Genomic DNA, 26,196 nt, shown 5'->3' with positions numbered 1-26,196 from the left:
AAGGATGCCCTCACATTTAATAATCAGAATGATAAAAGTTTTATAAAATTAGTACGTTTTTATCACCATTAAAAGTCTATGGCTGAAAATATAACATTCTTAAGTTTGTTACTAAGTTTTAAAAAATTATTTTAAGATATTGTTGATTTATAAAATGCCACAACTTTCTTTTTTATTATATTTTTTCATGTTTTTTACATGAAGAGGATGAAAATGTGATAAGATCATATCTACTTTCCTTTTTCTTTCTAAACTCAAATGATTTAAATAATGTTCTTATTAGGAAGAAGACCTCTTGCATATCCTTCGCGACTGTCCCCTTAGCAGGATAGTGTGGGAGAAACTTCAGTTCACTCTCCTAATATTCTTAGCTGCGACGCAGCATCTACATATATGGCTTCAAACACTTTGCACCAGCAACGAAGGAGTTCTTTTTGCTTGCACATGTTGGTTCCTGTGGAAATCGCGAAATGCAAAGGTTTTTGAAGACAAAGAATGACCCTACTGGTACGTTATAAACCAACCCATTCTACAATTCAAACTCTCTTCTTTCCCTCACACGGTCATATTACCCCCACCTCTCAACAATGCACTCCTTCCATCATAATAAAATATTTCCTCTCTCTCTTTCTATCCATTTATGACTCAGATTGAATATTTTATTTTCATCTTTCATTCTTCCTCACTTTCTTGATTTTACTTATCTATATCTTTATTTTCTTACCACAAACTAAAAAAGTGCTTACAAGTTTGGGATCTCCATTTGCACATATTATGTAAATTTGATTAAAGATTCAAGAGATGGGATTTTATTTGTGTGTCATTTTATTGAGATGATTGTCTTTTTAGATTTTAAATAGATGCAAAAAAAATTCTTTTATTAAATTTCAAGAAATACTTTTTGGAAATTATTTTTCGAAATGCCAAAATTTAAACATCATTATGAAATTTAAAATAATGATATAGGGATATTTTGGGCATATAAAATATTTATGATATCAAGGGGAGTGTACTTAGAAAAAATGAAAGTAGATATAACAAAATGCTTCCCAACTGAAGATAAACAGTTAGGCCGAAACCCAAACAAAAGACAAAACGCAAGGTATAAAAACTTTTTTGTTTTAATATTTTTAATAAAAAATGTTCAAATTAGGGGAAAAAATAAATAGTTTTTTATAAATAAAAAAAACTTATATTTTTAATCCTTTTATATTTTTATCAATAATGAATTCATATTTTTAGCACCAATAATAATATTCATCAAACTTTCAATACAAATCATGTAATTTGATTTTCTATCTAAGTGTTTTTTAAGAAACTTGTAACAATTTATAATTTAATGAACACATATATTTATATTGTTCCCAAATTATAGTTATTTATATTTAAAAAGTCTAACTCAACTGAGATGCATGGATATTATAAATTATTAATACATGTCTTTAATTCATATAAATAAAGAGAAAATCATATCATATAAATAAAAGAAAGTTATTTTTTATTTTTTATTTTTACAAACACTGAAAAATGGGTAGATTATGAAAATGTATCAGGAATATAATGCTTTTGACCTTTTGGTGGATATATAATTTTTTGATGTGACATCACTTCAAAATATAGTATATATTTTTCATAATTTTTTTTTTACATATGTATACCTTTCGATCAAAATTGAAACACCTTTATTGTGGATTAATTGTAAAGTGAAGTGTATAAATAACTTTAATTCCAAACATCAGCATTTTTAGTTAATTAAATCTGTAATATTCTTAAAACTAAATTTATTTCTTAACTTCAATAACAATTCCCAACATTTGACTTCGGTTAATGTAATCTCTTAACCACCATAATAGACCTAATAATAGAATTGAAATAGATGAATGAAAACTTATATTCAATTCTCGTTATCATAGTTGAAAAAAAAAAATATTATCCCTTGACATTATTTAATCAATCTGATCATTTTTAATTCTAAATATTAAGTTAACCTATATATATCAATTCTAGGATCAAATTTATTAATAACTAACAAAATTATTTTTTATAATATTGAAAATCAAATTAATTAATAATTACTAACAAAATAAAAAAAATACTATAATCTAATTAAAAATTATTATATATATAATACTACTTCAAAAAAATCATTAATTTCTCAAACATGTCCATAAAACTTCTTATCCAAATCAAAGAAATACAAAAAGTGAACAATCCCGTGGCAGAAAATCCTTACTCAAAACATAATTTCCAAACTACTCAATCATTATTTTCTCCTCTCTTCCCCTTCAGAAGATATATATCATTTACAACTAGAAAAACTGAGACAAAGCCCTGGGAATTTAGCACCATACAAGGAATATGTACAGATAAATCCATTGTCAAAATGTTGAAAATAACTACCAAAATTCATCATCACTACCCATCTGTTTTTTCTTGATATCGATCCGTGAAAAACATCTTAACTGCAATAGAGGTTAAGATCAGGTACTTGGAAATGTGACCCCTTATTCTCCATCATGTTTGTGTCAAAACGCGTTCTCTTTACGCATGGAGACTCATCAATCACAGAGTTCACCCCACAATACATTGAAGGACACTCGAATCCTTTAGCCATTTCCATTAACATGCCCTGCAACTCTTCCAAACCGTAATGCTTTCCCTGCAGCAATTGATAGTTGTAAACGATTAGTGTTGTTACTCATTCTTGCATCCATTTTATATCCAACTTTTTCATCATATTTTAAATTTTTTTTTATTTAACAAAAGGTATCTTAAACTTCTTACTTAGAAGTAAACTAATCATATCCCACTTTATCAACCTATTTTGAAGTAAAATAATATCTCTAGTTTAGCAATCCTATGTCCAAATCGGAATGGAACCCCAAACCTTAGTTAAAGGGTCAAGTCATATTCAAACAACTAAAGTTTTTTTTCAAAAACAAATGTTAGTATGTAATTATTAATTTGCTAGAAAGTTATTTTTTTTTAGCAAAGGGGGAACCGTCAACCTTTTTCCTCCTACCTTAACCATATTAGAAGCATAAATAATTTTTCATTCAATTCTATAAGAAGCATTACCTCTCGCCTCACTTGAGCCATATGGGACAACATTTCTTCCACAAAATCAGAAAAGCCCTGGAAGCAGAGAAACACACATAAATCTTTCAAGACCATAACACAACAAGGAAAAAATAAATAAATTAAAAACAACCAAATTTGAATCCACATAAAAGATGCCTCTGAAACACACTCACCTCATCCTCTTCCTCTTGAGGATCATACAAGCCCGCATCATACATAGTTCTTTTCTTACTATCAGACAACACTGCTCAAGAAAACATAAATAATTAAGCAACAGAGCTCAATATAACATCACAAGAGACGAGAAAATAGTCTACACACCAAAAGTGTAAAAAAATTAAATTACAAATTAACATGTAAAATAAATTGATTGACTTTAATAATAATCATCTATATATCTACCAAAATCTTTTTTTTTTTTTTTACTTCCCACGGAGACAATCTTATTCCACAATCTTATTCGAGACACTTTTGATGAACACTAGATGTTAGTACCTCTTCCGAGGGAGATTCGAACCCAGTTCACCACGTTGTGAGATTAGCCCTTCCACTAGACCAACACCAACTCCGTTGATTCGTAATTTATGATTAGTTGATAATGACAGAGTGCAAAAATAATCAACTCATTCTTATATTCTAATTTATGTGTTCGATTCCTACATATAAAAAATAAATAAATAAAAACAAGAACTTGAAACATACAAACATACATACATACCTGAATAGGCTTCTTGAATTTGCTGGAATTTGCGCTTAGCTTCACCCAGCAAAGAAGGCGACCTTGTGCACTTATCAGGATGCCATTGCATAGCCAGCTTCCTATAAGCACGTCTAATCTCATCCACGTTAGAATCTGAGCTAACACCAAGAACGTTGTAGTAAGAAGTAGAAGACCCTTCTCCACGAGCATCCATTGTCACAATCAGCTTCTAAGTTCTAACCATTAAAAATAAAGGGGCTTTTGCGTTACTTCTTTCAGCTCATGTAATTGCACCCTCTTGGCTCTTTGCTCTTGACACAGTACGTGAACAATGAACGAGGGAAGGTTTGAAAGGTTTATCGGGTATTTATTATTGTTTTGGAAATGAATGCTCTAGAAAGTTTTACGGAACATGCTGGTTCCAAAGCCTAGAATGTTCGTGAAGAATAGATATTTTGCGTGGGACGTAGATACTTGAGAGAATACATAACATGTGGTTGTGAGAGTGAGTTTGAGATTAGATATTTTGAGGTGAGAGAGGTTCAATGTCGTCACGCGTCATATTGCTTGCTGTGCTGTCGTTCTTACAATCCCCACGTAAATCACTATTTTAGTTGGAAGAAAAAGTGTGATTCTAGACATGGAAAGAGATTATGAGATGAATAAAAAGAAATCATATCACAAGCCACTAAATTGCTTCAAAATCAAATCAATCTTTTACCGGTTAATATTTTAGAATTACCAAGGTAAGTTTTTGTACAAAAAGAATTAACTTTCTCTATCTTAATATACAAAATCAAAATTACAAATTTTGAAAAATATATAAATACTTTGGTTTAGTTTGACTTTTGAGGAAGGTATAAACCCATTTCATTAGTTTATAAGTTTTTTTTATTAAATTAAACTTATTTAATATTCGGGTTTATTTTTTAGGTTTACTTTTCATAAGTTATATAAAGTGTATTATGAATTGAAGAATCTGTAATAAATTATATTCCTGATTACCCAATCCGTGATATACTTTAGATGCACCAAAACAAATAATGAGGTGCCTTAAGTAATTACCCACATTGAAATAGTTTCAAAGCATCCGGTGCGACCATGCGGAGACTGCACCTAATGATGTTGGGCTTGGCAAGTTGGGTAGTAGAATAATTCCTATGATTTGGGCCGAAATGGGACAATTTGGAAATAATGAATCCATAAGCCTAATTGATTCACATATTTATTGAATTATTTGACGGTTATATAATTAAAAAAAAAAGTATTTTGAGTGTATTTCATTCATTTATTTTAAAAAAAGTTTTTTTTTTATATTTTGAAGTGAGTTTTTGAAGATAAATATTTAAAAAAAAAAAATTGCTCTCAAACTGTACTTCAGAATGTATAATCTTCTTTTTTTTTCTTTTGGTGAAAGTCTCTGTCATCTGAACGGTGTTATTGTAATTTATACTATATATTGAAACCTATTTTGTAGCTTCCTTTTATAGTTAACATTGTCATAATAGAACTTCTAAACGCAACCACAATTTATCAGCATAGAATGTGAAGGGGTTTGTTAATTACGCATGGTACATGAATGAATTGTTATAAATCTTTTGAGATATGTTTTCAACTTTTACCAATAAAAAATTTATCAGCATGGAGTTTTTTCTTTTAGGAGACCATAAATATCTTTTACTGTATGTAATTTGTAATCTTAAAATCTTAGTATTTGGACGCATTTACTTAACAACTTACAAACCACACTACTCACAACTTGCATGTATTATTTATGAAAAATTATTAATTATTTATTTGAGTGGCTCTTTTAGTTGGGTTTTTCTGCAACGTTTTGCTTGATTCATTGTGTGACAGCACTCAGCATCTCTCTGCCTCAAACTCAAAGTGGATACTGAATTGCAAGTATGGGTCTTGACTCTTGAAATTGACGTCGCATTGAACGAGCTTTGATTATCCTTCAATGGATATGGTGCACTCAGTTTTCACTTTTGCTCAGTGCTCACTAACCAGCATTTCATAGTATCTAGCTTGTGGCACTGTTTTCCTTCTAGTGGCATGTAAATGACCTAATTATCGTGAAGTGGCAAACTACAACTCAAATAAAATATATAGCTACGGAAAATTTTCATGTGTTAATAAAACTTGTATATAACCAATGAGTATAGTTCTATTGGTACACACATTGAGTTTGTGGGAAAAAATTTAGAGTCGATTTTCACAAAACATACTTTTGAAGAGGGGCGATGAGCCTTAATTCTTATGTGTGACTAAATTTGGAATGAAATGATTATGGTTGTTGTTAATAAATAAAAACTTGTATATACTTGTTCATAAAAATTTTGTATATATTTCATAGATGTTGCAATCTTACTATTAGTTGGCTAGGTGGTGGATATAGAATAGTAGGCTCCGTTATACATGGGCCAAAAGAATCACGTTACACTTTCATTTTCGTATACTTAATATTTAATAGTAATAAAAACCAATGGCGTGATCCAATGACTTTCTTTCTAGCCAATAAATGGACATCATGATTCCTTTGGGCTAATTTTCTTTTTGTCTTAATAGTAAGTGCAAAGAAATCCTAACTAATCCCATCTTGGTTTAGTTTTTCATTCCATGTCACAAAGACAACCCCAGCAGCAAAATTTTATTTTCTCTGATCTTTAACATATAATAAGGAGTCAATAGTACAAGGGAAAGAAGGATATGATTCAAAGTGAAAAATTAGGTAAAATGAAAAAAAAAATATTAATTCTTGATTTGTGTTAAAACAAATCTTAAATTTAAATTAAGGGTGGATACATTCCTTTTTAAAAAAACACAAAAAATAAAAAGAATACTTAAAACTCATCACTCTTCTCCCAGTAGTGCATTCTATGAAGTTCGAATTCAAATTTTTTTCTCATAAAATCAGTGTGTTGTCAACCGAGGTAAACTCATTGCTTATATTTGCAATGTTTTAATAACAATTTTTTTTGGTAATAATATTTTAATAATGTTTATACAAATGGTTTCATAATAAATATTAAAAAAGAGAGGGAAAAATGGTTTCATTTATTTTCATGGTCCCTCGTGCGTTTGCACGGTTGCATTTTCCGTGAGTTGACCCAAATGGGTGCGGCTAAGAAATGGACGACCCTGGTTAGGTCTGAACATAAACGGCAAACAACTAATTTTTTTTTGTTTCCATCAAATATAAAGTAATTGTCTTCTTAGTCAATAATGGAATGTATGCCTTTTCTTTTGCTTAGCTTGAAAAAGCAATATAATCATTGCACTAAAAATATTATAATATTTTTTCTCTAATTTGGAAAAGATGGTGTATTAGAATTTATAAAATATAAATGAATGTAATTAAATTTGACACATTATATCAATTAATTAAAAATCCTCATAAATGTATTTTTAAAATAATTGTTGTAAAATTTAATGTTTTTAATTATGAAAAATATATTATTGAATTATGTTTAAAAATATTTAATTTTTTTGGTGAAAAAATATTTACATCATTAATGTATTCTAAATCGGGTTTGGAGGCTCAAGTGTTGTTTCATACCACTATTCTTGGTTGATGTCATGAGAGATAAGTTTCTTATATTGTATTTCCTACTTTTTTTTCTTTTTGTTGTTTTCCTTTCTTTTTTATGTATAAAAATTAATCAATGTGAATATGTACTTTCTTGTATTGTTGTCTAAAATGAATAAGATTTTGATCTTTTTCAAACATTAGTTAACATCAATTCGTGCATGTTATATGTTTAGTTTTACAATAGACAATGATACACATAAGTTTGCATGGGGTTAATTTTATTTTGACACAGAGAAAGAAAAAGAGAAATTAGAAAGAGATAGAAAATAGAAAGGTTTAAAATGTTGAAGTGGCATGTGAGTGGAAAGTTTCATATGTGCTAAAAATTATTATATATATTGAGTAAAATATGAGTGAGAAAGATAAATAAATTTAATATCTTAAAATTTTAGATTAAATGTGATATAAAATTTATTTGTGTGGCTCATTTATGACTTGTTGGTAGAGATTCTTTTAATATTTTACCAATAATATCTCATAACAATTGATATCAAGATTAGGTGGTGCCACTAGGTGATCAATCTTAGCAGTGTGGAGGTCATAGTATGATTTGATACCAACTAAAATAAATATTAAGAGATAGTAAAATTGGTGATGAATTTATGTATCAGGGTTCCTTATATTAAAATTTTTTCTAACAGTACACTCACGTATTAGGATCCCTGGTATCAATTTTTTTTTAAAACAATGTTGAGGTCAAGTGATGTGTCCTATTGATTTAAGCTAATAATAATAATAAACTTTCACTTATTTTATGGAGAGGTTATTGTAGTGATAAGTATAAGGGAAGAAGTTTCACATTTAGTAAAAAAATGACCATATTAAATTAAATCATATAAGTAAGAAAAATTCATATATCTCACTTGTGTAATTTATTTGTATTCTATTAACGGAAATTTTTTTGTTGTTTTACTTACCCATATTCTATTATATGAGAAAAGTTTAAAATATCCAAATTCAAAAAGATGAGTTGAAAGTGAATTAAAAAATATCATTATTACAAATTATAGAACAATTTCTCCTTATGGAGTGTCTGTTTCTTGTACCAATGAGGTTTTTTTTTTTTTCATTCAAAAGCTAGTTTGCAATTACTCAACTAAGCACGGTAGATATATACGCTATTCTATCATGTCATGAAAGTGATTTTATATGCTTAAGTATCTTAGTTAATGTAAAAAAGTTAACAAAGATACTTTAACTGGGTTGTTTTATACATTTCTTAATTCTATTAACTTGATTTTTAAAAATTTAAGCAAGGGTTCAAAATAGATTGAATTGTGGTGCTTGTGGACCTTTGACAGCAGCCATTGTGTTCTCTTCTTTTAGAAGCAAATTTTGTATACCCTTACAGTTTTTGACGATTTTTAAAATTAAAAAAAAAAGAAAAAGAAACAGAAGCAATTTATTTTTTTGAAAGGAAGAAGCAAATTTTTAATACTCCACATATTTTAACATATAGGCCTGGATAGTTTTTAAATTATTTTTAAATAAACAAACATCGAATAAATGCACTTTGTTTGACGAAAATGCAAAAAATTATCTGGGACAAAATTAAAGAACTTGTCGCTATGACAACTAACAGATAATTTCATTCTAAATTATTTTTATTATTATTCTTTTTTGTTATAATCAAATTTCAAATGTCGTTCCTTAATTAAATTGTGTAGAATTCGAATATTGATGAATATGAAATAATTCATACTGAGAAGAAAATATTTATTTTATATATATTTAAAATTTTCGATAAAAATTAATCAGTGACAGAAACTAATTCATATTAACACCATAATCAAGAAGAAGAAAAAATGTCAAACGTGTTCTGCCTAACTATAGATTCTTTTCTTGCGCTTTATCCGCAGTCTTTTTCATTTTCATTTTCCATTACGGCTCTATCCGCAACACCTTCAAATTCTGCTGTCTGCTGGATAACTCTGCTTTTTCTAACCTTCTTTAGTCTTGCCGAAACCTTGAAATCTATGTGATCATATTAACATTATTGTTTTATATCGATTTTAAATTTGTTTGTATAGAAAAATATCTTTTAAGAGAGATTAGTCCTTTAAATAAAAGATTAACCCTTTAAATAATCTCAATATGTAAATACTTTAATGGATTAGTCTTTGCTTTCCAGCATACGATTGTCTTGGATCCGAATGTGTTTGATAAAATTTTTGAAAAGTTTATAAGTTTTATATTGATTAAATTATAAATAAAAAAAACTTTAGATAAATCTCAATATTCTTAAGAATTAAAATAAATCTGAGTATCATCGACAAATTAATTCTTAATGATAAGAATGTTCGAAGCCCACGTTCTACGTGCTTCTTTTTATTTTTATTTCTATTGTATTTTTTTGAGAATTTTATAAATTTGATTGAGATCTGTGATTGACAGACTCTATAAATAGGGATGAAGTGCTATCAGTTTTGTATCATCAAATCCACTTCTTTATTCAGAAAGAATACAACATCTATTTATAGTGAGTCGAGAAGAACAAAACTACTTTTAGGTTCATGTATGCGCTACTTCGTGTTCGATTTACAATGAATGAAAGTACGCTCGTAATATTTAATTTTCATTGGTTGATCTAAATATATCATTTAAATTGATTTGCATCGATACCTATTTAATTTACAGGGAATACTCTAAGTTCAACCAGAAAAATATCTAACGGTGGCGTGTGCCCAATTGGATAAGAGTTATCTGAACTCAATTTTAGAGCTTTACACGCCAACATTGGAGAAACTCTTGCCTAATTGGATTTACCAATTTAGTCGGTAAAAGACTAAGCCACAGAATTCCACTATCTTGAAGTCAATAATAATAAATTGTATTGAAAGCTTATTAATTACCGAGTTAAGTTCACCTAAAGTGGCATCCATAATTTTCTCAATTTTGCTCATGATCACTTTAGTCAAAGAATAAAGATGGAAACTAGCACCACTGAAATAGTGCTATTTCTAGGTGGCGCAGCCTCCCTTTAACGTTAAAGTTCATTTTTCATGACTTAGTAATGAAGAATCTAACGGATGAGTAGTGTGTATGTGGCTGTTGGTGATGACTGATGGGTAAAGCACATGCATTTTATTTTATACAATCCAGAATGACTCAATATTTGCTTGAGATTTTGTTATTTTGGCTTTTGGTTTTATTTTTTTTTAACTGACCTAAAAGTTAAGGACTAATTGAATCTTTGACAATATAATTAAAAAATAAGGTAATCTATCAATCATATTACACTATTACACTGATTTTTTATTTTTGGATTGAGTAGACTAAATAGAAGTGAATTCAATTAAATGGGGTATGGCCATATATGGTTGGTCCATAAAGTGTTTCAGGGGAGACACATGAAAATGGGCACTATGATCTAATGTGACCACCTCTTGTCTACATTGATATCCTCCATATAAATGAGGACAAAGCCTGGCAACAGGATCATAACTGTATTCTCCACAAAATTAACACACCCAACAAGAACTAGGGATTCTGAGCATATATATGCATTTATTTATTGTAGGGTATGGGGCAGCTGCTCATGAAAAGAGTAAAGTCACAAACATATATAGAATCCTAGAGTGTAAGTTTGGAGTTTTGAGGGTGGAAACTTGGAATCTAAATAATGCTCTCACCGGACAGTCAGAAGGATACAACAGAACAGAAGCTTGTAAATAAAGACGAGTATAAGGCCTAGAATACCACACCACCAGTGTGTCTCCCAGGAATAAAAACTACCATTTAGAGCGGTGGTTCAAACAGGGCTCTTTAAAGGAGCTACCAAACTTTGTACCATAAAGTGAAGGAACTATTAATCTATCTATCCAAGGGCATCAATTTTTCTTGGGGTAAATCACCTTTTTTGCCCTCAAATTCATAAATATCGTCACATGAATTTCTAAAATTAAGAAAAACGTAAATAAATGTTTGAAATTGTTAGAGCGTGTTTGAGAATTTGTTGGATTAGCACCAAAGGTACATTTTTTAATGGATCCCCCCCTTATTTTTCCGTCCATCCGTTGGGTTAATTTGTCTCCAATCACGTACTACAGCAAAATAAATGGAAAAACAATCATGCATTTAATCGTTTCACCTAAGTTTTTAAACTTAATTGTTTAGATATTTTTTAATAGAAATTAATCATGAGCAAATCGATGAATATTTTATATTCATATCATAATAATTTAAAATTTAATTATTTATTATCATTTTAATTTATGAACTTATGCTAATATTATAAGTTACATGGTATATACTAAAGTGATTCACAAATTACAATTTCAAATACTTCTTTTAATTTTTTTTAATTTGAGACACTAAGATAATAATGTCTATTACTTTTAAGAATGAAATAGGTGATTTAACCATTTTTTTTCCTTTTCACTGGTCACTTAATCTTCAAATTTCAACCATAAAGGCAATGCAAGGCCTAATCTATCAACATTGTATTGGTATTAGCATTAGCATTAGCACGATGTATGATTGAGATATTTACCGATTAGTGAGAAAACTTTTGAGTGTGACATAACACAATTGAGGATTAAGTGGGCTTGTTTGTCCTTAACTTATTGAGAATATATATGTTCAAGCCGACCAATGTAAAGAGACATACATGCACATAAGATGCGACTTATTGACTATGTTTTTGTCAGAGTATTGCCAAAAGATACTTAATAGCTTCCTCTTATAGGTCCTAATGTTGATCTTTGTGTTTAAGGACTAATTTGATCGTGATGTGGACGATGACAAGATAGCAAGCATCATGCCTCACTCCTATTATACCTGATTCATATTAATAAAGTACTCTCAATGGGATAACGTTAAGGATGGAAAATTCTAAATGATAAAAAAGGTGTGAACTTGATTTAAAATTTGGATAATTTTTGTTGGATTTGATTGCTCTGAAGTAACACAGGTGCGTTTTTAAAAAGAAAAAAAGAAAAACAAAGGCATACATTTATATGTCACAATCTTAATAATTGATGAATAACTAACAATTTTAATTTCATTTTTCTATAAAATGTATCCTTTGTTTTATATTTTACCAGAGCTAATTTTTTTATGAAATATTTTATATTCTCTCTGTAAATTAGAATAGTTATCTCGAGTGAAAGTCTTGTTAGAAGTAATTCAACAAAAGGATTTTTTTTAGGAATTTTTCCTTCGGCAAAGAGTGATTTTAAGGATTTTTTTTCTTAACCTTTCTTCTCTTTCAATCTATCCTTTTAATTTTTATTTCTAAATTAAATTTTAAATTTTCTTAAAGAAATTATTAATAGATGAATATAATCATGTATTACAATATAAATTATTATTATAAATTTAAAAAATATTTTATATGTTTAAAAATATTTATTTATTATAAGTTTTAATTATAATTTAATTTATATATTCAAAAATATTTATTTAATATAAATTTTAGTTATATAAAATAAATATTTATCAACGTGTATTGCACGGACTAAAATATTAATCCATGGGTAGACTTAAAATTTCTGTCAAAGAAAGGTAAACTTAAAATACGAGTCTTTGTTAAACAAAATGTGAATCTTTAAAAAGATTTGTAAGCAGAATTTGAAGAGGAACATGGTTTTTTTTAGGAAAAAATAAAAGTCAATTGAGGGCTGCGATCGGTTAAAAGCTTGAAAAGAAATTGTAACATTCGATTGTGTTGTTTTCTTTTTAGATAAATTCGATTTGTATCTTATATCCTCATCGGTTTGACTTTTTTTTATACAATGGGAGTAATGAGTTTTAATGGTATAACCCATTTAATAAGTTACCCAAACTCCACGTCAATGAATTAATTTCACTTTAAATTAGCTCTAAAGTATAACACAAGTAGAAGGAACAGTTAACGCTTCTTAAGTGCTAATAGACAAATTCACTATGCAAATATTGAATAAATAATTAACTTAAAGTTTGATTCCTAATTTTATGTTTCATATATGTGTATAAATTATTCTTTAAATTTATAAAACATATCATATGTTACTATATATATATATGAGGTATTATTTATTTAACTACTAGATAAACCGTCATAATTTTATCTTTATATAAGATATTTCAGGGGTTGAGAAGAGAGGATGTTTATAAATGATTATTGGTCTCAACTCCTAAGGGATGTAGGATTTTGTAGTTATTGGAACAAGCCCACCAATCGAGACTAGTCTAGGTCCTCCTTCTCGTATTTATGTTTCGATCTCAAATCCACATACATCGTCAGAATCTCTTATATCTGAAGTATTATTCGCTTAAGTGTTCGATACAACATCTGATTTTATGCTTATAAAAGGTGTTTCAATAGATTAAGAGAAAAGAGTATTTATAACTTACTCTCGGTTTGGATTCCTAAATAATGTGAAACTTTATAACTAAACAACATCTTTGTTTTTTTGAGATTAAATTAAGATTAAAAAATTTAATAAAATATTAATTCAATAAATTTAGATAATAAAATGGAAAAAAAATTAAGAACTAGATTGTAGAATGAAAAATACTTTGGTGAAGTTTCAAATACTAAGAATAACTTTATACCAAAAACAAATATTAAAGATAATTATCATTAAATGTGTGAATCAACTGATATATGATTATTATTTAATTTAATCTAATATCTTGTATTCAAGAAGGTGCAGCTCCATTAAATACTCCAATGATACATGGTATTTATAAATAAAAAATACTTAGAGTAACTATTTACCCCATGAAAATATAATTCAAGAACTGGGTTCCTCAATTTGACAAGCATCACGTAATTAAAGAAAGGTGGGATGAGGAATCGTCTTCTACCAACCAAAAATAGCTCACAAAGTATGACACCGTCCCACATGGATATGACTCATGATCTATATAGAAGAAGCAGATTTGTTTGCTTAATAGCCTCAAGGGCGGTTTCTCTCGCTCTTCTCTCTTATCCTTTTGTAACTATTTGTGTGTAACAATGATGTAACTAATAGATAAAGAACAGCAAGATTTATGCGTCCAAGTTGGGATTAAAGAAATTTAAATGTTTGGAAATTAAGAGTTAATTAAAAAAAATTGTGATTGAAAATTCCAAATTTGCTCACGCGAGGAAAATGAGTGTATTTTAGGAGAATTATGGTCTACCAAAGAAAAGACCAACAAAGTACATGTAGTTAATAATGGGAGAAAGAAATTTTTGAAAGAAAAGGCATATTGTATCTTTCGGCACAACTCAGCAGGCACACCTCTTTTGCAGACGTTGTCTGGCTACCAAACACTTTCCAAGCTAATGCTACCAAACCCTTTTCTTACCTATTCGTATTGCATGGGGCATGTCATTTCATTGAGGAAAATACTTTACGTATATCTAAATTTCATTACTAAAAACTAAACTATTCAAGGTATTTTTGCTTTTTCAATTTTTATTCTTATCTGTGTGAATCAAGACAAATACAAGTTAGCAAGAAATTTATAATAATTTATACATTATTATCAACCAATTAAGTTAGGCCAGCTTGGTGTATTTTTGCTTTTACATGTATATACCCAATCATGGCCCTAATTTTCAAATTGATACTATAGAAAGCCAATTAAATTTTTTTTAAGAGAAAAACCAATTAATTAATATAAGTTATTGCAAAAAGGAGATTGTGAAAGACTTCAAATAGTTTTCATGTCACTTACCTCTCGATTATTTTTCCTTGTTCAAGTAGCTAGTTTTCCTTCGCAAATGCGTATTATTTCCATTAAAATAGCTTTAAAAACTATTCCATGCTTTTTATATTCGTAATTATTGATTATTTAAAATTTTAGATACAAAAATATTTTAATTGTCCAACAAATAATATTTTAAAATATTTCATACTCGTATTGGAATTTTAGTATGTGTTTGGTAATATTTAAATTTATATCAATAACAGTTCTTTTTTGCTGACTACAGTTTTTTTTTTATAAAAGTTTTTCACTACTAGAAAAAACATCTTTCACGACGGTTATTTGACACATTCAACAACAATTTTAAATCGTCTTTGAAGTTAATGTCGTGAAAAATTAATTTCAGGATGATTCCTTAACTGTCTTAAAAAATCATCATTTAAATTTAAAGACGATTTTCACGAGAAAATCGTCTTAGAACCATAACTTTCTAAGACAATTTTTCTGTAAAAATCATCTTAGAATGAAGCTTTTTTAAAACGGTTTTGTTGTAAAAATTATCTTAAAAAGTCTCCCTTTTAAGATGATTTTTAGTATAAAACTGATGTTATTTATTTTTATGATTTTATGGGTCCTAAACAAAATGAAGCCCCTAAATAAATATAAAGCAAATTGTATTTGCAGCTATGTATATTGTTGTTAAACTTAAGTATGAAAATAAAACTAAGATAAATTCTATACAAATGTTAAAAAATTATGAACCGGATGAATCTATTTAGAAATTTTGGATGAAGGCATTTATATGCCAACCCATTCAATTTAATTTGACATTTAAACAAAAGCTTTGTATTTCTTTTATTTGTTTTATCCTTGTTATGTTGCAATACAACATGAACAAAATATCATCAATCAAGTATATTCATGCCAAGAAAACTTAAAACAATTATACTTAACAAGAGTGTAAATAATGCTACCAATTGGACTTGAAAAGCCAATCCAACATGTTTGACTGCCAAGTTTTGTTACCCCCTGGAGCCCCTTCACTATAACAACATTTTTTTTCACATCTACTTTTATTTAAACTTTTTCCCTTTCCATTTTTTTTCTTGGATCAAGCCAGTTGTAGAATCAGTTTCATGTAAAGTCTACCAAGAATAAGATGAAATGGATCCCAATCTCCAACAAGAGTCCCCAGCCAACATGATGATAGGATTTTGGGAAAATCACTAGAATGACGCTCATTGAAAATTACTCAGTTTATGAATAATTAATCAATTAATAGGTTAAAGATGTTCATGAAAGTAGTTAATTAGTAACCTATCAATGATTTAAATAATCAGATTGAAAAGATTTTAAATCACAGAAACACTACGGGTAATGAGGGGTTTAAAAGTAAATTTTTGTTGAAGGTTATTAAAAAATCTAACCCGACACTTACTGATGTGAAGTATAGTCGTGTTCTCACATAGTGTTTAGGTGTCTTTACATTTACATACCTGGAGTTGGACCATAAAAAAGTATTAGAATGTAAGTGACAATGTACAATCAATTGACTTTGATAAACTATATGTCCTATTACACTTTTGCAACATTAATTGACTTAGCTAACAAACTGGCTATATATACTTAGACAATGTTATGGTTATGAATCATATGAGTGCATTATGAAGAAAATAGACAAATTCCCAAGGTTAAGACTACATGAAAGTGTTGAAGGAGAGATTGTCAATATATTGAAACAAGAAATTTGGCATAAAAGAACAACTAAAAGAGGCTAGTTGCAAACCAAACCCATTATGCAAGATAACAAGTTCTACTGGCCATGTTTCTATGTTTCTATGCTTATGCAAGATAACAAAATATTTTGTTATGACAAATTTTGAATCAAAGTGAGGGAAACAAATTTAAATAATTGGTTATTTAATTTATATTGAAAATTATTTATAAATAATTTTTAGCATAATTCTTATTTACAATTTATAATATTTCTAATCTTATCTATCAACATATTTACCAATTTTATCCCTAAAACATAAAATTTTACATAATATATATTTATATAAATTACACCAAGCTCTTTTCTTAGTAATTTATAATTATATAAAAGTGTTTTATGCCATCTAAAGACATATTATCTTAGTTTCACAACAAAATAAATATCATGCATCTCAAAATTATTTTCAGATAATATTTTTAAATTATTTAATTTTTAAAATCAACTAAAAATATTATTGATTTTTTTCAAATTTCATTCTGACACACCTTTATCACGTAACAGTAGTTTTTACACAATGTGAATTCTGAACTTTATCACGTAACAGTAGTTTTTACACAATGTGAATTGTGAACTAAACATGTTACTTTAAAATCTCTCTTCAATTAAGATGTTTGCATATTGATTTAATCATAATGCATTTATTCTTATGCTATAAATTAGAATACCCAATTTATACTAATAAAAGTATATACAATTTACAAATTGAAGTTTTTACTTTTATTATTTTTTAATTAGACATTTTTAATATTTTCTTTATTCTCTTTTTAGATTTTCATTTTCACATTATTTCAACAACTTTCACTCATCTAAAATTATCCTTTTTTATTTTGTATGTATTTTTTGGTATATAGACCACATGTATCTTTCGTTAGAGATAATCTTATTTGAGATAAATAGGGTTGTTATCTCCGATAAATTTCTCCCTTCGAATATTTAATGCAAATATAAAGATTAATTATTTCAAAAGCTTGTCTCATTTTCAGTCCCACGTAACACATAATTTAAAATCCACGTGTACATTTTCATGTTTCTCATATTACCCCAGATAAGACAGACATGTTAACTGCGTTCTGCTTTAGAAAAACCATCGTAAAGCTTCCTAGATGTCATTAATGGGGTTCTCTACACAAGCTAGTACCCAAAATCTCAAAGCTTTGATGTTTCCTAAATTCCCCAATTCCAATTCCAAAACCAAAGACCTTGCTTTGAGACACCTACATTGCTTTTGTCTTTATCAGCTCTATCATTGCTAACAAAACACTCTTCTACTAGTAAAGGTGATGATGTGGACATTATCCATCAACATTGTTGTGCATGACTCATTTTCTATGGGTGGACAAATGTTGGACTGGAGCAAAGTGCAACGAAGCATAAGTGAAGACGAGTGGAGCGACAATATTTGCCTTTGGGCCTAGCCCACTTGTTCACCTGTTGTTTGGTTACAACGTGGGGTGGGATGCGCGAGGCTTTCCCCCTATTTTTTTTTACGAGGGTAATATTATAAATCTATACTATTTTTATTTTATTTTATAGGTATTGATGTAACCCTATTTGTCAAATATTATAAATAGTTGTTATGCTCCCAAGGACATGGGAGCAATTGTCGAATCTTGTTAAATTTTGTGTTTGTGTGTGTGTAATTACTGTTTTAGAATTCTGATTGTTATTGCTAACAAATGTGCCTGTGAGGTCCTATCGGGTTCAATGTGTCTGAAGGAAAGTATTTAGACATCGACTATGAACATGTTGCTTTTTTCATGTCGTAAGAGCACATTATGGATGGTTTGCGAGTGAATAAGATAGATCTCCATCGATGCGTTGCTAGGATATGTGAGCATTGTAATCACACCCTATAGTTCATACACCTACAAAAGAATGTTTGATTTGCGCCCTTATGAAATGTGTCTGTGAGAAACAACAAAAGGAAGGGCTCAAAAATCCATAAGACAATTGAGGTGGTTGATGCCATCAGGTACGAGTGAGTGGGTTTAATGAAGGTTGGAGGGAAGGGGTGTTAATGATGTCGGGGAAACTTAATGATGGTCTTCCAAAAAATAAAAATGATGCTAATAGGTATGCCACGGGTAATATGAGAAGCATAAAAAAGCAAATATGGATTTTTAAATGATGTGTTGATGTTTTATTCATGGGGACAAGGTCCTTGAACAAGTGATCTCCATCTATAATGCAATTGCTTACTCACGAGTTAAACTTGAGACCTTTAATTAAACTAAAATAACTCCATATCAATTGATCCATGTGTTCTTAATTGTCAATCTCTTTCAATCTACCTTTTTTTTATCATTATCGGTAAATTCTTTTAATAATAATTGTCGATAACTAAGAATAAATTTATATCATAATTTAGATTACTTATTATAAATCTAAAATGTATTATATATATATATATATATATATATATATATATTTAAATATACTTATTTAATATAAATTTTAATTTACTGTTATATTATTGATCAAAATTCTTAACTTGGAGAATGAAGCTCCCACTCTTGCCATTAGTGATTATTAACACACTATTTCTTCTCTCTTTGAAAGATGCATTTCATACAGTATCAAAATAGTCTATTTTTATCTTTGTCAATATACTTGATTTTCTCAATACTTTTCTATTTCTATTTCAATTAATATTATATTACAATTAAATTATTTGTTATAAATATAAAATATAACTTATATATACTATTGTACCTATATGAGGGTATTAAGGTAACTTCTTCTTACCCCAATACGATGATTGCTCACCCACTTCGTCATGAGCTCCTCGTCTTCTATGGCAGAGGTGACTATTTGAAGATATTCTAACGCCCAAGTTAGAACTCTCTCAATATAATAAATGAGAGTAATAAATGTTAGGGAATAGTATGTGCTACCTCAAAAGGCTCATCCTTTATATGCATATTTTAATGGGCCTTGATCCATGGCCTTACCTATGATGGCTAATAATCATGCTAATCTTCCATTATTATTATTTACTAATAATGTTTACTTGGTGATTTGCGTAATCTTTGCTTAATCCTCATAACAATCTCTTTGTAAAGGGTTAGGTCCTACTGGCAACGATGGGGGTTCGGCTTAGATCGACGAGGTGTTTGGGCTTTGGCCAAACAAGATTTCCTCCTTCCTTTTCGCTCTAGCCCCCCCTAGGCATGGACTGAGCGAGAAATCCTGCTAGGACTGACAGAGTTGTTAGCCTTACTTGACCCCTATAGGTACACCTATGAATTTAATTATAATTATATACAAAAAAATATTTATTTTGTTTAATGCAAAAGCTAAAATATTAATTATATAAAAATAATTTTTTTTCAATTCACACACTGAAATATTAGTTGCAAATAAATCAATAAATTTTAAAAATTATAAGAGACTCTGGATGTTTCCCAACTCACTGAATCTAAAACTAATTTCTTAGCAATGTGAGATTGTTGCTGACCTAAAAAAATCTTGCACATGGTGGAAATCAAATACTAATTTTTTCGTTAGGCTGATTGTTCCTCACAGGTGAATGCAACAAAATCTTACACCCAGAGACAGAGGAGCCCGAGTCCCCCACACCCCCCCCCCCCCAAACACCTAATCCCTTGGAACTTTTTGTGTACATACATATATATTTTTGAATCAATTAGTATAAAATTAAGTTTGTATGTTATTATTATAATAATGATTAAGATTAATTAGTGCAAAATTGTGTAAAATGAGTTATATTTGTTGTTTTATTACAATATTTTAAGTGATAAGTAGTGTAAAATTGTGTAAAATTAATTGCGTGTTTGTTGTTATAATAATTTAATATGAAAATTAATTTCAATTTTATGTGTAAAAATAATATTTTTTTTCAAAATTATTATTTATTAAAAGATAGACATTTAAACAATTATAAATAATTTGTTTTCAAGCTTCCTTTTATAAGATTTCTCGATCCGTGACCCCTTATACCATTACACCATTGCGTCAATTCTTTAGGGTCTTTGATAATTGCGAAATCCGAGTTAATTTGATAGTCAATTTTGACTAATAATGATTACAATTTCTTCACTTTACTTATTGTTTTTAATGAAATAATGAAGAAATTAACATATTTGCAAATTTTTATTAACAGAAGTAGAAAGAAGAAGAATTCAAGTGCTTTGAAGGGAAATTGATGCAAAAATTGGAAGAATTAGACATCTTGCTTAACACATAATCTAGGCTTAGTGTGTGTCCGTGTTTAGTGGGCAACCTCAGGCTAAGCGCGAAAAAAGCCCACAACGAAGTCCAAAGGCACGCATGAGAGCCCGCACTAAGCGTGAAGTCAACATGAAAAGCAAACTACCCGGAGTCGAAGCCTATATAAGGAGGATGAAACATAAGAGATAGACACACCGAGTCTCAGAGCTCTCTAGTGAAGAAATCCAAAGTTCGAGCCTCTCCCTTATGGGAAACCTTCCTTCTTTAGTCATTTCCCCCTTTCTTGCTTTTAGTCATCCAACCTTTTCTTCCATTAGCCTCTGAAGTGCAAAGTCTCTCATGACTATGAGAGACTAAACCCCCTCTATTGGGAGCCTAGCAGCCAAATACCCTTGTAATGTAACTGCTCTTTTTATCTATTAAATGTCATTTTAGTTTTTATTGTCTCTTTTCTACTCTTCATCTTTATTGTATAGTCTGGCCATCCATGCATTAGTTTTTAGGGGTTATACATTGGGAAATTGTAATTTTTAAAGAATTGGAAAATGACATTTAAACAATTCATTGTTAGGGATAAAGTGACTTTGTTTTGCCTTTGCATACATCTTCATGTTTAATGCGATTTACTATTCAATCTTTGCAGAGAGATTTGGGAGAGAGAATAGATAAATTAGATTCTTCATCGTGAGAGATCAAGATTGAGTGTCTTAATAGATGTGAGTGAAAATTAGGAAAGTAGGTAACAGAGAAAAACATTAATATTACATTAAGGGTAATTAGACATGTTAGACCTCAACATATTTAAATTCTGACGTTATCTTTTGCATTAATCTTGTTTATTTTACCCTTGTCTATTTAAATTCAAATTATTTCTTTCTTTCCATCTCTATTACAATTCTTTTGCTTGCAAATTGGATATAAATCAATTCAATTACAAACAAAGTTTATGTGAACTCGACACTTGAACTTCCATTTTAAACTTTACTATTTATGACAAATTAGTACACTTGCCAACAAGTTAAGAGTCTTGGAGTTAATCTAAGCATGTTAATAGAAGTGATGATTTTTTTATTTTTAAAATTACCAATATATATATATATATATATATATATATATTGTAATACGTACTAGCTATTCGATTTTCCAATATATTATCACAAATAATCACAGACAAAGATTAGTGGGAGATTAGAATTACAAGTTGATTTTGTATTTTACGTAAGTTGCCAAATAAATTTAAACACAATACATATTTTGGGTTTCTTGTGATTATTTAATTAACAAGTTCTCTAAAGAGGCCAAATTTATTAATTATTAAGTAATTAAATTCTAGTTTGGACTTTCACGAGTAGCTTAATGCGAAATAAATGTGCTAATTTTCCAATTTCAACAGCGATCAATAGATCAGGACCTAGCGGAATAGTAGCTAATATGCCGCCCAGAAATAATGGAGATATTTGCATTTCTTACTTTGCTCAAAGTCTTCCTTTACTACACATGTATAAGAATATCTACCAACTTACTCAATATAGATTCCTTGATCCTAAATTCCCAATCCCTTTTCATTTTATTTTCTTATAAAAATAAGGTATCGTCACTCTTGAAAATCATGAGACTAATTTATGAAAAAATAGAGTTCCAAAAAGTTCTCTTCTTAGGTTTACCCTTAATAGACAATCTTAGGTATTTAAAGGGAAATTGTTCCATCTTATAATTCAGAGTTTTTGCGAGTCTTGTCCAACCACATCTCATTCACGTTAATGCCCACCAAAACACTTATGAAAAATTATTTTCAAACTTGAGAGCATCTTAAAAACTTGAAAGCCAGCTTAATCATGACTTGAAATATGTGGGGGCAAAACTTAGTCAATCTAATATTTTAACACAATATATATCTATAGTTATAAAATTGACCTGTGGTTAGGAGAAAAAAAAGTCATGAATTTGAATCATTCTTATTAACACAAATTAACAACTAATGTTGATATTTAAAATAAAAAAAATTGTATAGTTAAATTGTAAACTAAATGAAGATTGATGATCCTCCAATCAAGAACTAGTGGAAGTATGATCCCAAAATGTATAATGTGAGAAACTTAATTTAATCCCAAAAACTAGTTTAAGGAATAAGGGTTATCTCTAACTTATATATTCTAATGGAAGATTACTTTTAATCGATATGAGACTTAGATTATTTTTGGACACTTTCCAAATTGACATTCTTGACTGGACTATGAGCACGAAGATGGGTAGCCTCCCATTCTACCTCCTGTTAGGGCTCAAACAATAACACGTTGGATCCAAACTTTGGTCCTTTTCAAACGTACACAACACACTTTCTAAGTAAATTCTATTTTATTTAACAAATTAAAAAATATTTAGTAATATCATTTTAAAAATTAAATTAACTATTTATGATGTGATGTGGCATTATGATTTTTACGCGTGTGAGTAAATTATCCACATGGTTACTCCCAATTCGTCACCTCAACAGATAATTCATCACTTAACAGAAGTCTCAAACCACATGGACATAAAATGAAATATAAACATAATTTAAGAACTAAGACCTGTCAGCATTTACATAAAAGACTACAAACAAAAACCTTGAATAGTTGAAAGATTAAAAACGTATTTTACTTTTTAAATAATTACTCAATAATTAAAACAAAATATCTTATTTTGGTTATATTTATGACATTTAATTTAATAATTATTATTTAAATAATAGTCATCCAAATAAATAAATGTATAGTGCTAGTTTTTTTTTGTTACAACGAACAACCAATGTATAGTGCTAGTTTGACATCACACTCAGTGCTTTGTTAAATATTTAGAATATTTTTTTTAGTGATCATTATTGGATAAACTTAACTTAGTCCGTTAATAATATCTTTTTCTTATTATACAGTAATAAATTGTTCACAACACATCATTATTATTGCTAGTTTAAAATATATAATTATTATTGTAGATAATTATTATCGTTAGTTTAACCATAGATAATTTTATTGTTTCTCAGTTTTAATTATTGTAATTATCATTCGATTGTAATCTACATCTATACATGGAGTATAATCCTTCATTGAATAAATTAGATTCATTCTTCCTCTCTATACTACTATATGGTATCATAATTATTATATGGTATCATAAGTTTTAGCTTAACGATCCTATAAATCATGTCTTCCTCACCTAGATCCATCCAAGTTAATGACTCTCAATCAATTAATCAGTTGTTCTAAATAATCATTCCCCCTTTGCCAAACTAAATGACACAAATTATCCTGCATGGAAAGCCAACTCAATGCCCTCCCAGTCGACTTTGACCTAATTGGCTACGCTACGTTCCATTATAAGAGTAATTTTATCCAATTCAAATATGATGACTTCAAGTGAAAAATATTTGTTCTCTAGACAATTATTTATTTAGGATTTTCACGTTAATATCAATTAAGTGATGACTTTTAAGTTGCGGTTTATTTACTATAAGAAAGAAAGGTTATGAGTTATAGCATTTTATGGAGTTGCAACAATTCTTTTCTTATAAATAAAATAGAGGTAATATATAGTAGAGAGTATCCTTTTATTTCTCTAAAAACATAATAATAGAGAATATAAAAAAATGGAAAGAATCTTTTTCCAAAGATTATGCTTTATTTTTGTTAATCAAACATTATCATCCTCTATAATCCACAGCCTATAATCTATAATCTTCTATAATAAAGGCAATATCCTATTTCGATTTTTATACTTATTTTACTCTTTAACTGTACATTATACTTTCTTATTTTATTTTTATTTTCTGTTCAATTCTCATATTCTTTCTTCTTCTTTAACTTCCGAATTATCTTAATTGATTGTTGTTGTTAAGAAAGTGATTCCAATTTTCGATTTAATGTTTCACTTTTATCCAATGTCCACATATATGTATTTTTACATTATACAAAAATAATAATGCAATCAGGTACCTGTCTTTTCACTAGTTTAAAATAACAAAATTTTATATTGTTTCAAATTAGATTGACATATGGTATATAAAAGCACTATAAAAATCATAGCCACTAATTTAAAAAAAACCCTTTGTTTTATATTTTCCGTCTTGCTATTATTGTAAATATAAAAAGTGATAAAAAGAGTTCAACCTGTGGTCTACATACTGATGCTGACCAATGAACAGTTAACAATGCTTTTGCGGGCGGATCAAAACAAGCAAAGTTTAAAAAACAGAGAAAAAAACAAACCAATTAATTAATTAAGGATAATACAATTGAAGATAATGGTATTATACTAATTAAACCCCAGCTAATGCAATAGGCAGGCTGACATAGGACCAATAGGAAGCCACAGACAAATAAAAAACTCAATCAGACTGTTCTATTTTAGGCTTTAGTAACATCTGAAAAGGAATCATCACATATTATTTTATTTTTTATTTTTATGACATGCATTTTTCCCTAAAAGTTAAAGAATTATTTTTTAAGATATATATTTTTAATATATATCTTTTTATTTTACATAAACTTACGAAAATCAATATGTTTCTTTTAATATAAATAAAATTTAACATCAAATTCTTAATATGCTTTTAAAAAAAATAAAATTATCTAACAATTATACCACATTATATTTATTTTGCAGGATATAATAAGCACAAGTCCCAAAAAAAACAAAGAAAGGAGTAATAAGATGCAAATGATACTATTTTTTTTAATACATGAGAATTGAAGATAATATCATAAAATTTATAATAATTCATGCAATCAGATTTAATCAAGTAAGTTAAACATCTTAAATATCACACTATATTTATTATTTATGTATATAAATTGATATGATTATTTTTACTTAATCAATAATGTTGACTTTAAGTGTTCAATATTTTTGTAAAAAAAAAGCTTCAATATGATCCCTAAAAAAGTTTTTCAATAGGTAGTTATATTAAAAATTAAAAATAAAATAGTCAAAAGGAGATCTTTATCGTCTCATAGCAATCTTACCAAGTTTGAGCAAAAGTATTTATGATAATTTATGAAAACAAGATCACTTGGGAAGAAATTTAAAGTAATTTTTTTGGCTATAAATATTAATTTTATTGTATTTTAAAATATATTAAAAGGACGATCAAATCAACATTTTTAATGAAATTTTAACATTTAATATATTTTTGATTTTCTAAAAAATATTAATTTCAATAAATAAATAGTTAATATGCTCAAGTTAAAATTGAAT

The 26,196-nt window shown here is 28.4% G+C and overlaps 1 protein-coding gene and 1 long non-coding RNA gene across 2 annotated transcripts; one reads left to right on the top strand and one right to left on the bottom strand.

The window, feature by feature from the left end:
* Window positions 1-226: 226 nt before the first annotated feature.
* Window positions 227-6,091, top strand: LOC121174256 (uncharacterized). Its single transcript, XR_005890178.1, has 2 exons — window positions 227-507; window positions 5,639-6,091. It is a non-coding gene; the product is annotated as an uncharacterized lncRNA (long non-coding RNA).
* LOC100306079 (chaperone DnaJ-domain superfamily protein) lies at window positions 2,120-4,118 on the bottom strand. The gene is made up of 4 exons (NM_001250274.3): window positions 3,800-4,118; window positions 3,255-3,325; window positions 3,079-3,135; window positions 2,120-2,659 (listed from the first exon to the last, which is right to left on the bottom strand). Exons 1-4 carry the CDS (start codon window positions 3,993-3,995, stop codon window positions 2,459-2,461), a joined length of 525 nt encoding a protein of 174 aa, NP_001237203.2. The 5' UTR covers window positions 3,996-4,118; the 3' UTR covers window positions 2,120-2,458.
* Window positions 6,092-26,196: the final 20,105 nt, after the last annotated feature.

Source organism: Glycine max, chromosome 20 (genome assembly GCF_000004515.6).
Source record: "Glycine max cultivar Williams 82 chromosome 20, Glycine_max_v4.0, whole genome shotgun sequence".
NCBI lineage: Eukaryota > Viridiplantae > Streptophyta > Magnoliopsida > Fabales > Fabaceae > Glycine > Glycine max.
Note: the sequence above shows the minus strand (reverse complement) of the source record. Positions and strands in the feature narration are given on the sequence as shown.